At 36.0% G+C, this 13,843-nt stretch overlaps 2 protein-coding genes and 1 long non-coding RNA gene across 3 annotated transcripts; 1 reads left to right on the top strand and 2 right to left on the bottom strand.

The window, feature by feature from the left end:
- Positions 1-142: 142 nt before the first annotated feature.
- On the bottom strand, positions 143-1,430 carry LOC658503 (dnaJ homolog subfamily B member 13). Its single transcript, XM_964886.4, has 4 exons — positions 1,297-1,430; positions 1,029-1,250; positions 494-988; positions 143-449 (listed from the first exon to the last, which is right to left on the bottom strand). The coding sequence occupies exons 1-4, from the start codon at positions 1,362-1,364 to the stop codon at positions 197-199; spliced, it is 1,038 nt and encodes a 345-aa protein (XP_969979.1). The 5' UTR covers positions 1,365-1,430; the 3' UTR covers positions 143-196.
- Positions 1,431-1,516: 86 nt separating this feature from the next.
- Positions 1,517-1,926, top strand: LOC135266285 (uncharacterized). Its single transcript, XR_010334189.1, has 2 exons — positions 1,517-1,658; positions 1,703-1,926. It is a non-coding gene; the product is annotated as an uncharacterized LOC135266285 (long non-coding RNA).
- Positions 1,927-2,006: 80 nt separating this feature from the next.
- On the bottom strand, positions 2,007-8,596 carry Hk (Hyperkinetic). The gene is made up of 8 exons (XM_015980583.2): positions 7,672-8,596; positions 5,751-6,103; positions 5,609-5,705; positions 5,431-5,558; positions 5,162-5,374; positions 4,569-4,921; positions 4,387-4,517; positions 2,007-4,341 (listed from the first exon to the last, which is right to left on the bottom strand). Exons 1-7 carry the CDS (start codon positions 7,758-7,760, stop codon positions 4,416-4,418), a joined length of 1,335 nt encoding a protein of 444 aa, XP_015836069.1. The 5' UTR covers positions 7,761-8,596; the 3' UTR covers positions 2,007-4,341; positions 4,387-4,415.
- Positions 8,597-13,843: the final 5,247 nt, after the last annotated feature.

The following is a 13,843-nucleotide window of genomic DNA, read 5'->3' as shown; positions in this document are numbered from 1 at the left end:
AAACTAAATCCCAGCGAGATGTTTTGAGCTAAAAAAAAATCACCAGAACTCAATTTGTGCGCCATTTCGTTATTCATATTTAGTTGTCCGTAATTTTTTCTTAACACTTTATTGAGTATTTGGGTGGATTCAAAGTAAAAGAAACAGTTAAAAATATTTATTCTTCAAAAAAAATTGAAATCGTAAGTAGATAACATTATGGTGGCATTTGCTCGTTGAGATCAACGCGAAGAATTTTATCGGCCAAAACCAGCTTATTAACCGTTTCGTATTGATCAACACCACCGCCAATCTTCGCCAGCTGGAATCCTTTCCGTAACAAATGTTTACAAGCCTTTGGTAAATATTTCGGAAAGGCAATGTCGAACCGTATTATCAGGTTTCCCCTTTTGGGATAATCGTCCAAAACCGGCATTCCCTCATTCTCCACGATTTTTTCGTACCCAGGACTACAACACACATTAAAACGTGCCCACCTGTGTGAAAAACCTACAAAATGACGTCTGTTATTGGCACCCGAACTGTGCGATGGTCGATTGTGTTAACAGTGACCGTGGTCCCCATTAGCGCCTCCTCGAGTGTCACACTACACATCATAGCCAAATTATCCTCCTCCCTTTGGAACACTTCGTGGGGCCTTTCCTGAACCACGAAAATAACGTCAGCGGGAACATGATTCGAACTCTGGTCGCCTTCCTCCGGGAAAACCAGCTCTGTCCCAGGCCTAACCCCCGGCTTGATGGGAATAGTGAGGATCTTCTCCTTAACTTTGGTTTTCGTCTTTTCGTCGTTGATGTAAACCAGGCGATGAATCTTCATTTTTTTAATCCCCCCGAAGAAAATCTCGTGGAGGGTCAAGTGCAGAGGGTGGGTAATCGGCGGTTGCTTCTCACAGAAGATTTTCCCGTGCTTGGTCATGCACTCGTACGAGGGGTTGCGCAAATAATCGAGCAAATTGGCGTAGGGCGAAGTGGTACCGAAAAAATCTCTATTAAAAATTGCGCTTGAAACTACAAATCGCCAACTACTTATAAGTGCGCATGGGGTCCCCGTGGTAGCGGTAAGGCTCTATGAAACTATCAGGCCCGGGGACTCCCCGCTTCAAGCCCTCTTCGCCATATTGATCGAACACTGATCTCCGGAGAGGGTCGCTGAGAACGTCGTAAGCCTCGCAAATGAGGCTGAACACTTGCTGGGCATTCTCGCCCTGGAGTTTCTCAGGGTTGAATTCAAGAGCCAAGTCCCGAAACCTAGAGAACAGTTTTAAATTGCCGGAAAATACTCTGGGCTTTGTACGCCTTCTTGATGTCGAGGTTCGTGCTGCTCCGCGGTATTTGCAACACTCCGTAAAAATCTATCCCCATTTTTTGACAGCGATTTCGTCGAAAATTTTGGCGTTGGGACAACTCACTACTAGATGATTGTTTTGAGTAAAAAAGCGAGGCGAGTTTGAATCATTGGACAATGAAATCGGTGTTAACGTGACAAGGATCCAGCCAACGGTGAATTATGTGTTCTAATATCCACAGACTGGCTTAGTGTTGTGTCGACTTTCGTATCGGGTGCACAACTTTCTAATTGATTATCAATGACGGGCGCGATGGTCGTCCTAGCCATCACGTGTATATTTTGTGAAATAACTCAGACAAGGCCGAGAGGTAATCAAATAATTACAGCTTCAAGTGTTATCGCACTTTTCCAGAACTACATTCGAATTACTTGAAGCCAGTGAGCGCTCCTTCGATTAGCTACAAGTACGTGGTCAAGCCCATTCTCCCACAGCAGGACAGTTGGTGGAAGCGAGGGACGCACCACATACACAGGGACGACACTGGATACAAAATAATTACTCCATGAAGGTCATGCTTCCACAAATGCAAAAAACTGTCTGTGTTATTATTATTTATTAAACGTAATTAACCTCGAGGCATTTTTACTTAAAACGCCAACAATCAGTGTTAAGTTCATTGCCAAGGTAAGTGTGGGATTTGGAAAAAAACACCCGATTTACTTAAGTAATAATATTTTTTAAGAAAAAACAAGCTTATAGTTGCACAGACGAACGAGTTTAGTATCTCGAAGTAAATTGAAAAACGTAGTTATTTGAGCCGGTATCAGACATTTCCAAGCGCCACAGCGATTCACTCTTAGCTCTCACAGGAATACTTGTTCTGTTATTAATTTGTGTTAAAAAATGTGACGTGTGATGGAAATGCCTAATTAGCCTAGATTTATTTACACAACAATTAGGCCTTATTACATGCCCTTAGTTAAACTCATTCTGGTAACTACTCATGTTACCAGAGCAAATTTACGTTTTATCACAAGAATGGGACTTTCAAAAATCGCGGACTACTACAAAAATAAATCCAAGCGTTTGTAATACCCAGCAGTGGGATTTTTGAAAATCCCATGGTTAAACAATCCGAAATACTATAAAACAGTAGAAATCACAAACCTAATTGTCTCGTATTTGTTTATAAATACTCGTAGCGAGTTAGTATCGATAAAATTTATTCCTACTGATTAAATCTATAGTATAAATTCAACAATAGAGTTTAGTCTCTAAAAATAAACATTATAAATAGACAAACAGTAACAGATTCGTGAGCATTTATTACGTGACCGCAAGATGTCTATGTCCATAATAAGAAAACAGTTTCCATTAAATGCAATGTAAAGCTTGTGTCTATGTGTCAGAATGTGTTTATAGCTCTCTATAGCCGATCATGCCGAAATGACTACTTTACATCATATCCACGTCGATACATTGCTTTTGGAGAAATATTGCTAAGGTGTAGAATAGACGTATTTTGTGCATTAAAATCGTTTCAATACACAATTTTGAACGAAAATGTCTGAACAAACTGATCAAATACCGCTTCACTTCGTTGCTCCATGGGATCGGGAAATAAACGAAGCAAAAGTGGACGCTTTGTCCTCGATATGTATATTATCTCTAAATTTTTTCAACCAAAAGCTGCGCCAAAAGAAACAAAATGGAAGCGGCAGTGAAACCAAGTTCAATGACTGATGGAAGACTTCAACTGGTTCAATTTTGTAATCCGAAAGCCACTACTTCACCCATTCACTGTCTTTTAAAGTAATCTACTTACTCTTAATTGGTTATACTTGCAGAGTTATTCGAAACGAATGAACTTTGTTTCAACAAAAAAGTATTTTCAAGTTAAAATACGACTCAGCAGTCACTCCAGTATTGATTAATTTTTCTTATCCTAGTCTATAACATGATTATTATACACAATGTACAAAAGAAAGAAGTATTTCTAAAATAGAATAGTTTTCTTCCACGTTTTATTGTTACTTGTAATACTTATGTAAGTGTTGTTTGCAAATTCAAAATAATTCTGTTTTTAGTTTAAGACTGAAAAAAAAAGTAAGTGACATGCGCTCTGAAAGGCACAGTAATACCTAATCAAAGATTTGTTTCTAGTTAAAACATAAGTATGATGAAAAAAGTGCATGCACACATAATTATTCGGTGTAAACTAAAACAATTTCTGTCGCTTTAACTAATTCTTAAGACCAGCAGTGAAGCCTGTTTCGTAGAAAGATATAAAAAGTAGTTATCTCAGTGTTATCACCACGTTAAAACATTCCATTATTACTATCAAGAATCAGCTCAAAACAATGTGCCTTGCCAGCATTCTTACGCTCTTTGTTGTACTATTGTGTAGAAATAAACTCAATTTTAAGTTACTTATGCACATATGCATGAAACGAGCAGCTCCAGGTTTGCCTAACAGATCGATATTATCAGGGATGAGAACATGCAGTGTGGTTGAGTGTGCACAAAATCGTAGAAAAGGCACAAGAAGTTAATTACAATAATAGAAGTTGTTAAAACAGCAAATCAGACAACTGCCTTCCAACCAAAGTGTGACCGAGTGAAGCGCTCGTTTCAAAAAGTCGTATAAAAATCGCAAGCCGATTAGTTCCAATAAATATGGTAGCGTAATGTCCATTATTAAAACTACAAACAAATGGACTCTCAAAAATCACAAACTTCAGATAAGAATTTCACCAACATGTTTCTGTTTATTTCATACTTGCACGGGACTGGCTGTCTTTTTGTCTTTTTTCTTCGTGGAAAAAGTCTCAGTGGTGCACTTGGGCCCTTCGTCGGGACTGTAGCTCCATCTGACCTTCTCCTTGAACGGCTTCTCTTCGGGCGTTTTAATTTTACGAGTTTTTACAAACTCGGTAACTTTTTGTCACTGAATCTCGCAAAATGGTAGTTTCTGACTGTCTTTCGTCTCAGTATCTGCGTTGCTCAGGTCATCCTCCTTCGGACTGTCGGTGTTGCTTGTGCCTCCCTGACTGTAAAAACAATTAGCACTTGATCAGTCGCTGAGTGGACTTTACCCGATAGAGCCAGGGGGGCACATTGATTGTCATCTAAGCGCCAGAGTGGACACCATGGGAGGTCTAGACGGTTTATTTTCTAGGATTCGCTCTATTTCTGCTATCATGGTGGTGTTCAGTTTAGGGACCAACTGCAAGAAAACACCTCAGTGGAAATTATCATCGAGGCAATTGCTACGAACTTGAAGAGACTGTATACTGTCGTAGAGTTGCACGACCGTGCTGGCTCCAAGTAGAAGACATTGCACCGATTCGTTCTTCAGACACCACGCTATTGCTAGTTGGGATAAGGTACAGCCTAGTTTTTCTGCCACTGTGTTCAGCTCGCGGATTCGTTCGGACTGGCGGCGGGTTTCCTCAGGCTGGATGCGTTCCTTCATCCAGTTGTAGCCGTCTTTATTGGCAGTCGTTTCGTCCTCGGTCCAGGAAAACGAACTGTACTTGTTCCGGAAACTCGCCCGGGAGAACAGCTGCACACTGGCGTCCTCTTTGCCCTGCGTCAAGCCCATGGAAATGGGCGACCAAGCCATCAAACCTAGCGGAAATTTGATTAAGTCAAGTGCTTTAAAACGGTTAACACATTTCTAAAAAGACATAGCAAATGGAAAATTATTGAGGAATCAATGAAAGAAACGGAAGTTCAAAAAATAAATTGTAGAAAACTCGCTTAATTCTTTTTAATTACGTTCGTTCTAAAAAAAAATTACAATAATTCAATTTTTTTTTATTGGCACTGTGGTTGGTTAAAAGAGACTTGAGGTTGAATTTCTCTTACCAACTCCAATCTTGTTGTACAACTCCGGCATGTAGAGTTCGGTTTTTTCCCGACAGAACATGTGGTACTCGGCTTGCTCCACAATGGGGGTGACGCAGTTAAACTGCCGACAGTTGGTGTAAGCTTCCATGACCTCAACGGGGGACCACCTGGCTGTGCCCCAGTACATGACCCAACCTTGTGAAATGACATAGTGCATCGCTCTTACTACTTCTACAAGAATCTAATTATTATTGTTAAGTCTGTTTTCCAACCACCACTCTTTGTACCTTCCATTGGACACATGGGATCCGCCTTGTGGACGATAACAACATCAATATAAGAAAGTTGCAAACGGACAAGACTAGCTTTCACACTTTCGATTATATGTTTCCGGGATAAACCTCGTTCTTCCGACCTGAGACAAATAATCAATTGTGTCACAAGACTTGGTGTTGTAACTAATACCTGGTGCTCCAGTATATTTTCGTGGTTACAATGTAACACGTCCGCTTCCACCCGCGCCGTGCCAGAATCCTGCCCAGTTCCACCTCGGCTCTAGTTCCTACAATGATGGTTACATTTAATTTTATTGTTTTTAATACAATACCTGAGTGGGCTTCCGAGAGGTCGAACACGTTGATTCCGCTTTCCACAGCTAGGACGATGATCTGTTCGGCTTGCTCTTCGGTGACATTTGGTCCGAATGTGGGCCAAGTGCCTAGTCCAATGTTGGACACTCTTAAGCCGCTTTTTCCCAGATTGCGGTATCTCAGGCCGGGGGCCGTTGACGTTTGTTTGGCAAGCTGTAAAGCTGCATTTGGTGCTGACTGAGTCAAACCGCTCAGTAAAAGTTGCTCTTTTGTGATTCCGCCGTCACCTGAGCGATCGGTGAGTGCACTGAGTGCGCTTCCAGCGCTAAATTCTTCCATACAGTCTAAACTTGCTATTGGTGCCCTACACCTACAAAAATTTGTTCGGGAAAATGCTAGATTTACGTCTCCAACAGAAATAATATTCAACATTTAGTAGATATGCCACCAAGTTCCAACTTGTAAAAATGGTGGAGGCGCCGGGTTCTAACAAAACATTTACTAAAAGATTCAGGTGTTTGTAAGTCACAATTTTGAGTGTAAAAATATTAAAAAACTACAATTTCCGACAAACAAAAGTATCAGAGCGCAAAAACTAGACGGACTTGTGATTTGTAAACATTTTTTCAAAAGTTTCGAGTTCTTCGCTCTTTTACAAAATAAATTAATTTTTAACAATTTAAATTTAAAAACGATCTGAAATGTTGGAAATAATCTAAATCGTTGTTTATTTATTTATTTATTTTAAAAACATGTCCACGTTCAGTTTTACAGGTTTCGACTGTTAAGAGTAGCTCGATAATCGTCCTATTTTTGTCAAAAAAAAAACAGATTTTTGCACTTGTTTTGCTTAAACTGGTTAATTTTTGCTTGATTATTTTCAAAAAAGAACCAATAATTTGATTGTAAATAGTTTAAATCGCCTTGTTTTTTCAAAAACGACTATTTTTGTAAATATTTTGTGAATAGTTTTTGCTCAAAAACAAGCAAGATTTTAAGGCAAGATTTAAAACACTCAGTTTTTAACTCTTTTTCTTCTAAAAAAAATATTTGCCGGAAATCAACAATTTTTTTCTACGATTTTGAAAAACATAACGTTGAGTTTTTTAACCGTCCTCTCCTAAAAACGACCAAAATCGCTTAAAATAACACAAAAATCGCCCTATTTTGGCTTAAAATGTCAATTTTTGAACTTGTTTTACCTAAATACTTTACCTTTTGAAGGGTTATTTCTCAAAAATAAATTTATTAAACCATCTTTTTTTGCACTTATCGTGTTAAAATATCATCATTTTTAATAGTTTCTTGCCTAAAAACGAGCAAAACCAGTTAATAATAATTAATAAAACGACAATTTTTAAAAACTAGCAGAACGACGGTAAATAATCCATTCGGCAATTTTTGCATTTATTTTGAAAAATATTTGAGGACGTTGAGTTCGCATACCTAAGTTTTTGTGTTGCAAATCCTTCAAAAAACAATTCCTTGGATCTCTTACCAAACGAAAAACTCACTGGTTCTTAAAGTTTTTACTTATAATTTTAATTAAGTTTCACGTTTTTTAAACTGAAAATTAAGTAAGTTTTTTTTTAATTATACAAACAGTCTCGAACATGCAAAATTCCGCCACGAATTACAAACAATATTTTTTTGCAGCCGTCAAAAAAAATTAAGCAACAAGACAACAGCAATTATTTCTAAAATCTAAATCTAAAATCTAGAAAAAAGTTGCTATGGAAAAAATAATATAATTGAATAGTTTTAATAATAATTTGTTGATTTTTTAGCTGTGGAACAAAGAATTTTCATAAATTTGTTTTAAATTAAAAATAAAAATAAAAAGTGGGGTGTTCTCTGTATGAACGTGTTTGCAAGAGCGTCATCATTTTCCCCAAAAATAAATCTTGGGAAGACATTTGTGGGGCTAAAAATATTTACCTATATATGGTTGGTGGTTGACTAGAATCCTCACTAGTGTTGTCATTATTATTGTTGTTCGTATAATTACATAAAGCCAATTGAGACATTTTCGTAAAAAGAAATTGCACTACAGTTTATTATTGTAGGTTTATCACTCGTATATTATTTATGCGTCATGTCTTCGTTAATTTTGTATAAATTGTTAACAAATAATAGGCACTACAAGGTTTCCACCTTAAGGCAAGCACTTAGAAAATTGTTTTTCTTACTCTAAAAAGACAATTTCGTTACTGAATGAATAAATAACTAGCATAAACAGCTAAGAAATTGCCACTTGGCACAACATCACTCTGATAAAAATAATAACTAACCTCTAGCTACCTCGATCGAACATGCATTCGCATTTACGCCAAAACGTGTTTTAAGTTAAGACAACGGGAAATGAGCCCAGAACTATCTATGAAAGATATTTATCACACTATAATTTACGTTACGGAAGATAAATCGATAATCTAAAAATTGATATTGCTCGTTTGAAAGCTCCGTTTCTAAGCTTTTTGCACTAACTACTTCACACTACCCAGCGATCTATCTCAACTATTAACGATTATTTTAAATAAACCTCAGTTATCGTTTCGAAAAGATTTTGACTAGTCGCGGTTTAAGTGTGTCACAACCATCTTTACAAATAAGAAGCAACTAATTCGATGGGATCACAACATGTTTAGGAAACAAAATTAGCCGTTCGAAGGACGAGACGATTGTTAATATTATGGGCAGTTGAGTTTTCGTCATTGCAGGTTAAGCGGAAATTGTCGACTCGCGACGAAAGCTCTCGAAAGCTTTCAAGTTCTCGTCCTGACCGTTATCCTGACGTCAAGGATCGCAGGAAATAAATCGGACACATGCCAGCATCCGTTTCAAAACAGATCGAAATTCAGTGAAAAAGTTAGGGCTTGTTTGTGCAATTAACTCCAATTTACAAAAAAGGGTCACAGCGCTGCATTAAAGCGCTGACGGTTTTTGGGCGAAAATAGGTCACAAGTTGGGAGTTACTTACGAGTGTGAAGTAAAGTCATGTTTGTCGTCCACGAGCAGGAGTTGTTGGAGGTGGTGGTGTTGCTGTTCGGCCAACTCCTTTTCCTCGCGTTCGCGTTCGCGTTCAGAGTGTCGTTGCTGCAGCAAGTCGTTATCTAATTGTCTAATCTCCCACTGTTCTCTCTGAGAACGGTGATGTTCCTGTCAAAAAATTTCTTCAGTTGAGCACCTGTTACTCCGTCTGATACAGCACTAAAACTTTTCACTAACTTTAATTGCAGCGTCGTATTCCAATTGGCGCTGTTCGCGTGTTGCTGGACGCTTGTCTTCTTCGGTTTGTTGCTGCTTTTCTTTGTCTTTGGAACTGGAGGAGCTGCCCGCCCCCGGCGGCGGGTATGATATCCAAAACTGATGGGCCAGTTTGTTTCACTCCCAAAGAGACACCACCAAGATGTTTTACTGGGGGGAAAATTTTCGTTGTAATTTTGTCGCGACATTTGGATTCAATTTTAACTTCAAACCGTTTCGTGGAATGTGATTTTGAATAAAGCTAACTACACAAATCTCAGACATTTCTACATCGTTTGGCTAAGGGTGTAGAGTTACAAAGAGACGGCTGGAAAATTAAAATAAATATTGTGTCTAAAGCGAACCTTTCTACCCAATTTATGTAAACTCGCCCTAGTAATTGTGCTTGAAGGAATTTTTTTTTCTTTATCTCTTGACAGTATTTTTCAAATAATTTGGTAGACTGAAGTCTTCGGTAGCACAAAAACAGTGTTATTTGAATATTTTGATGCAATAATGCCCGAGTTCAGTCAAAAAGTGCGGTCTACATGCCACTCAATTTGCGGGGAACCGTCATATTTTAGCTGAAAATGACCGCCTTTTGGAAAAACATGGATTTTTTATGATCCTTTGCCCATAAATAGCCCGAGAATGGCTCAAAATGCGTTGTTTTTGCAGAAAAAACCATTTTTGTACTTAATTTGCTGAAATACGTGATTCTTTTAAGAATTAAGGGAACCAGATCGACAATTTAATGACAAATTAAATGCACAACTCGCTGAAATAGATCCCAAATCGCTTGGAAAGATATTATGATTTTGATCTGTAAAATACCTTATTTTACCTGATTACGAAAATTCACCAAACCGCTCTTAAAAAAGATTCAGTGGAACAAAAATATGTTTTATTTTTTACATTTTGGTAATTTACAATCGCTAGTTCAATGACATTATTTAATTTTCAAGAATAAATAACGTATTTGGAATATTGCCGGAAGGACTTATTTTTTTTAAAACAACTAATTACACAGATTAATTATTAAAAATTCATTAACTTCTTTATGTTAGATTGATGTGGAAATTCTCGGAAACTCTCACGTTTTATTTTAAAATTGTCGTTGGATTTAGCTAAGAGACAGAAATAAATTCTGTTAGTTAAGATTCTTATTTTAGATTTTTGCGTATAATTTTAACATTTGGCTGAAAAGTTCTGCGCAGATAAATGGCGTCTATGTTCACAATTTTTTTAAAAAGACCTTAAATCGTTTGAAGTTTTTATTTTTTTTATTTCTGAAGGTTATTTATTGTTTAGTCCCAGCATAACCAGTAGATGACTCTAACAGCTTTTCATTTAAAAACTTTCCTCATCTTTAAATATTTTGTAATCTTATTTAGGCTTTAATTCTTTTTTTGGCGTTTTCAGATTTCGAAAAAGTAACAAAACCCAAATTTTTAAGAAGAGAAGTGTCTATAACTCAATTTCTTCGAATGGAATTTCTAAAATATCGATTAGTAAATAATTTTATGAATATAAATATTATTAATTAATTAATTTTGGTTATAATAGGAATTGTAGAAAAATTCTAGAAAAATTCACATGCGTAGTGAAATAATAATAATAATAATAATAACAACCACTACCTCTGTGTGATTTTTCAGATACAGTCAAAATATGTATGCTTTTAAGAGACGCACTTTGCATACTTATTATCCATAAAAAATTGACATTGTCGTTTATTAGCTGAACGAATAAGCCAATTAATTTTACCATCCTAATAAAACTTACCTATTGCCAGTAATTAATAAATTTCTTTAAAGAGTAATTATTTTAGTTACTTAACAAACAATCTGTACTAACAAAGCACATTGTTCAACGATTCTGGAAAAATACCCCTTTTTTCTTGCCCGGCGCATCCACCATTTCGGTAGATCGCCCAATATTTGTTGAAAAATTCTGTTTCTACATTCTCTTTTTTTCTCGATAAGAAAGGCAAATCAATACTTAACATTAACGAAATATAATGTCTGTGGTAAAATAAATTAACCAAAAAATTGCAGAAAAAGCGGTCAAAATTTAGATTGAAATTTGGGAACTTTTTGGTAAATTTAAAAAACGCTCATTCCTTTTTTCTTCACGTCTAAAAGTGTGAATGAGATACAATTCCAACAACGTGAAATTAAATTATAAAAGTGTACCAAATTTGTTTGGATAAATAAACTCTCATGATGTGTTAACTACATGCGTGTTACTATGATGAGTAATAAAAATAATCAATGTTGTTTTAATAGCAATAAAACTGTCAAGCCACCGGAATAATTTAAACATGTATTTGCGAATTTTCGTACAATCATATCCTTTCCTTGTTTCCTCAATAAAATTATCATAAAGATTTGAAATTCTATTATTAAAACTAAACATCAATAAAAAGTTATAGTCTTGTCCTGATTACGCTTTCAGCTGTGCACGTCTTGAGCGACCCTTTATACGTAAATAACTTTTGTAATCTTTGAAAAGAATGTGAAACGTCGAGAAGATAGTTTTTCAGTGTAGATTAGCAAAAGCTCCGCAAAGATTCAATTCCGTTTTTGTCAGTAGAGACAAAATAAAGTACAATGGGCGAGTCATATTCAGACTGTTTTATTCATGCGATAGCATGAAAGCGTCTAGAGAATTTCATGACTATTTTTGCTCATACTGTGCTGAATTATACAGCGGGTACCAAAATTTGGGCACCTTTGTGGGTTTCAAGGTTAATGCTTATTTAGTTAAAAAACATGTTACAATTTGTTGTAAAACGACAACAGAATAACACAAATTAACGAGAAAAAGTACAAATGCAACAAAAAAATTTTTGGAATTTTTTTTAATCTTGAGTAATCATCGTTTTCTGTAGTTTTTTTTGAATAAATAAATTTTTGTAAGGAGCCATTATTTTAATTCATTAATGGATAAATTTTAATTTTCTGCCGACCATGGGTGAAAAATATCAGTGCGAAGTCGCTTAATATGTGGATATTAGACACTTTTATTGATTATTGGTATAAAACTTTTACAGACACGAAGCTTAAACGCTATCACGAGCTTTGTTGGTCTGAGCTTTATGTCGATTACCGAAACTAGAGCTAAATATAATACATCTTGAGGAGGGCCTAGAGGTGCGCTAAACTGGCGTCGGGAAGTCAATGCATAACAACGACTAAACATCTAAACAAAATGCAACAAACAGCAAACATGAAGTTTATTAATACATTAAACAATAAATACATGCCAGAACACTGCAAATGCAATGGTTAATGTTCTTAAAAATGTAATGGAAATGGGGAGGACTCGTCTATCTGATAGAGAAGTTACAACGAAAAAACACTCAACACCCATTATCTACCTTAGACTTGTCCATGACTGACTTTATAGGTTAGAAATTGTGGGTCACGGAGGGTCAAGGTTTTTAAAAATAAACACAAATTTATAACACGGGGGTGCATGGAGCACGACGCGGACGAGCTGTTTGCATCGTGGACTACAATTGATGGAGTTAGAAAAGTGGATACACTAACATGAAGTTTAAAAAAAAACGGATTTGTCTCAGTCGTGCCTCAATTCCTGCAGCGCGTTCTCGTACTGCAGGAGCTAGGAGTGCAGGAAATTGACTGGTGCGTCACGACGTCGACGCATGCCGAATGCCGCTACGGGCTTAAAATATAATTACAGAGATCGCTTTCTTCTGCTAGGAATTTGTCACTTGGCTTAACTCGATTTCACCTATTTACCGAATTAAGTGGCTAGGCTGGGAACTAGCAGTCTTACTTCTCAAAAATTCACAATGTTCCTCCCTCGAAATCTAAAAGAAGGCGTGTCTTTTTTGCGCTAATGAATATCAATTTAAAAAAAATTAAACATTTGCTCTATGAGGCTATTTTTGACTTTTTCAAATGAAAACTTTTTCAAGTTAAAATCTAGCTTTTTTACTTAACTTTTCTCAGTCAGAACAAGAAAAAAAACTGACTTCTTTTACATAAATTTGCTAAAATGGGCCCAAAAATTTTAAGATTTTAAGGGTTTCAAATTTTGGCTCTTTTGCTAGATTTATCTTGTTTATTAGCCAGGAACTCACTTATATGGAGAGAGATTTTATTAGAACACGCCGAAAAACATCCAATTACATCAAAAGTTATGTGATGTTGGTTTAAAAAGTCACTTATTTTGCGAAATTTCGCTCTAATAAGTATGGCGTAAAATTTCCATTAAAATCGAAAACTACGTTATTTCAATGTTGTTTGTTTGAGAAAGAAAAACTAGTTATTTTTTACGAACTTTACCTCACGAAGCACAAAATTGACTTAATTAAAAATTTTATTAATAATTAAAAATGAACTGTCCGTTGTTACCGTATTTCAATACGCGTATTTTTTTAAGACGTTAAAACTAAACGCACATTTCCAAAAAAATTGCTCAAAAAGATACTAATAGAGCTTGTAGACATTTTAGTTTTTCAGCTAAAAATTGCTAGAAGAAGACTTAAAGTCTAAAAATAAATTGTTTTCTTCCTTTTTATTGCATTTATCTTATTTTTAATACGAAACTCATCGCTTGTTTTACGAAATTTTGTCAAAAATAATTACAATATGGCATCTGTTTAAAACAAAATGGTTCCCCTCCACGTTACACGAACGGTTTCCTATTTATTGCCCTGAAGAAGCCCCAAAAAAGGTGGCGAAACGTTGGTAATAAATAATAGAAGCAAAATAAGCATGTCTGCCGGCCCAATAATAATTATTTACTCCACAATAATTAGAATAATTTTCGTAATCACTATGAAAATTATGAGTCCTATACTTTGTGGAATTTTTTTTAGTAATTCAGTTTT

Source organism: Tribolium castaneum, chromosome 5 (assembly GCF_031307605.1).
Source record: "Tribolium castaneum strain GA2 chromosome 5, icTriCast1.1, whole genome shotgun sequence".
In the NCBI taxonomy this organism is placed as follows: Eukaryota; Metazoa; Arthropoda; class Insecta; order Coleoptera; family Tenebrionidae; genus Tribolium; species Tribolium castaneum.
The sequence above is the reverse complement of the archived record's forward strand: the minus strand, read 5'-3'. Positions and strand labels throughout refer to the sequence as shown.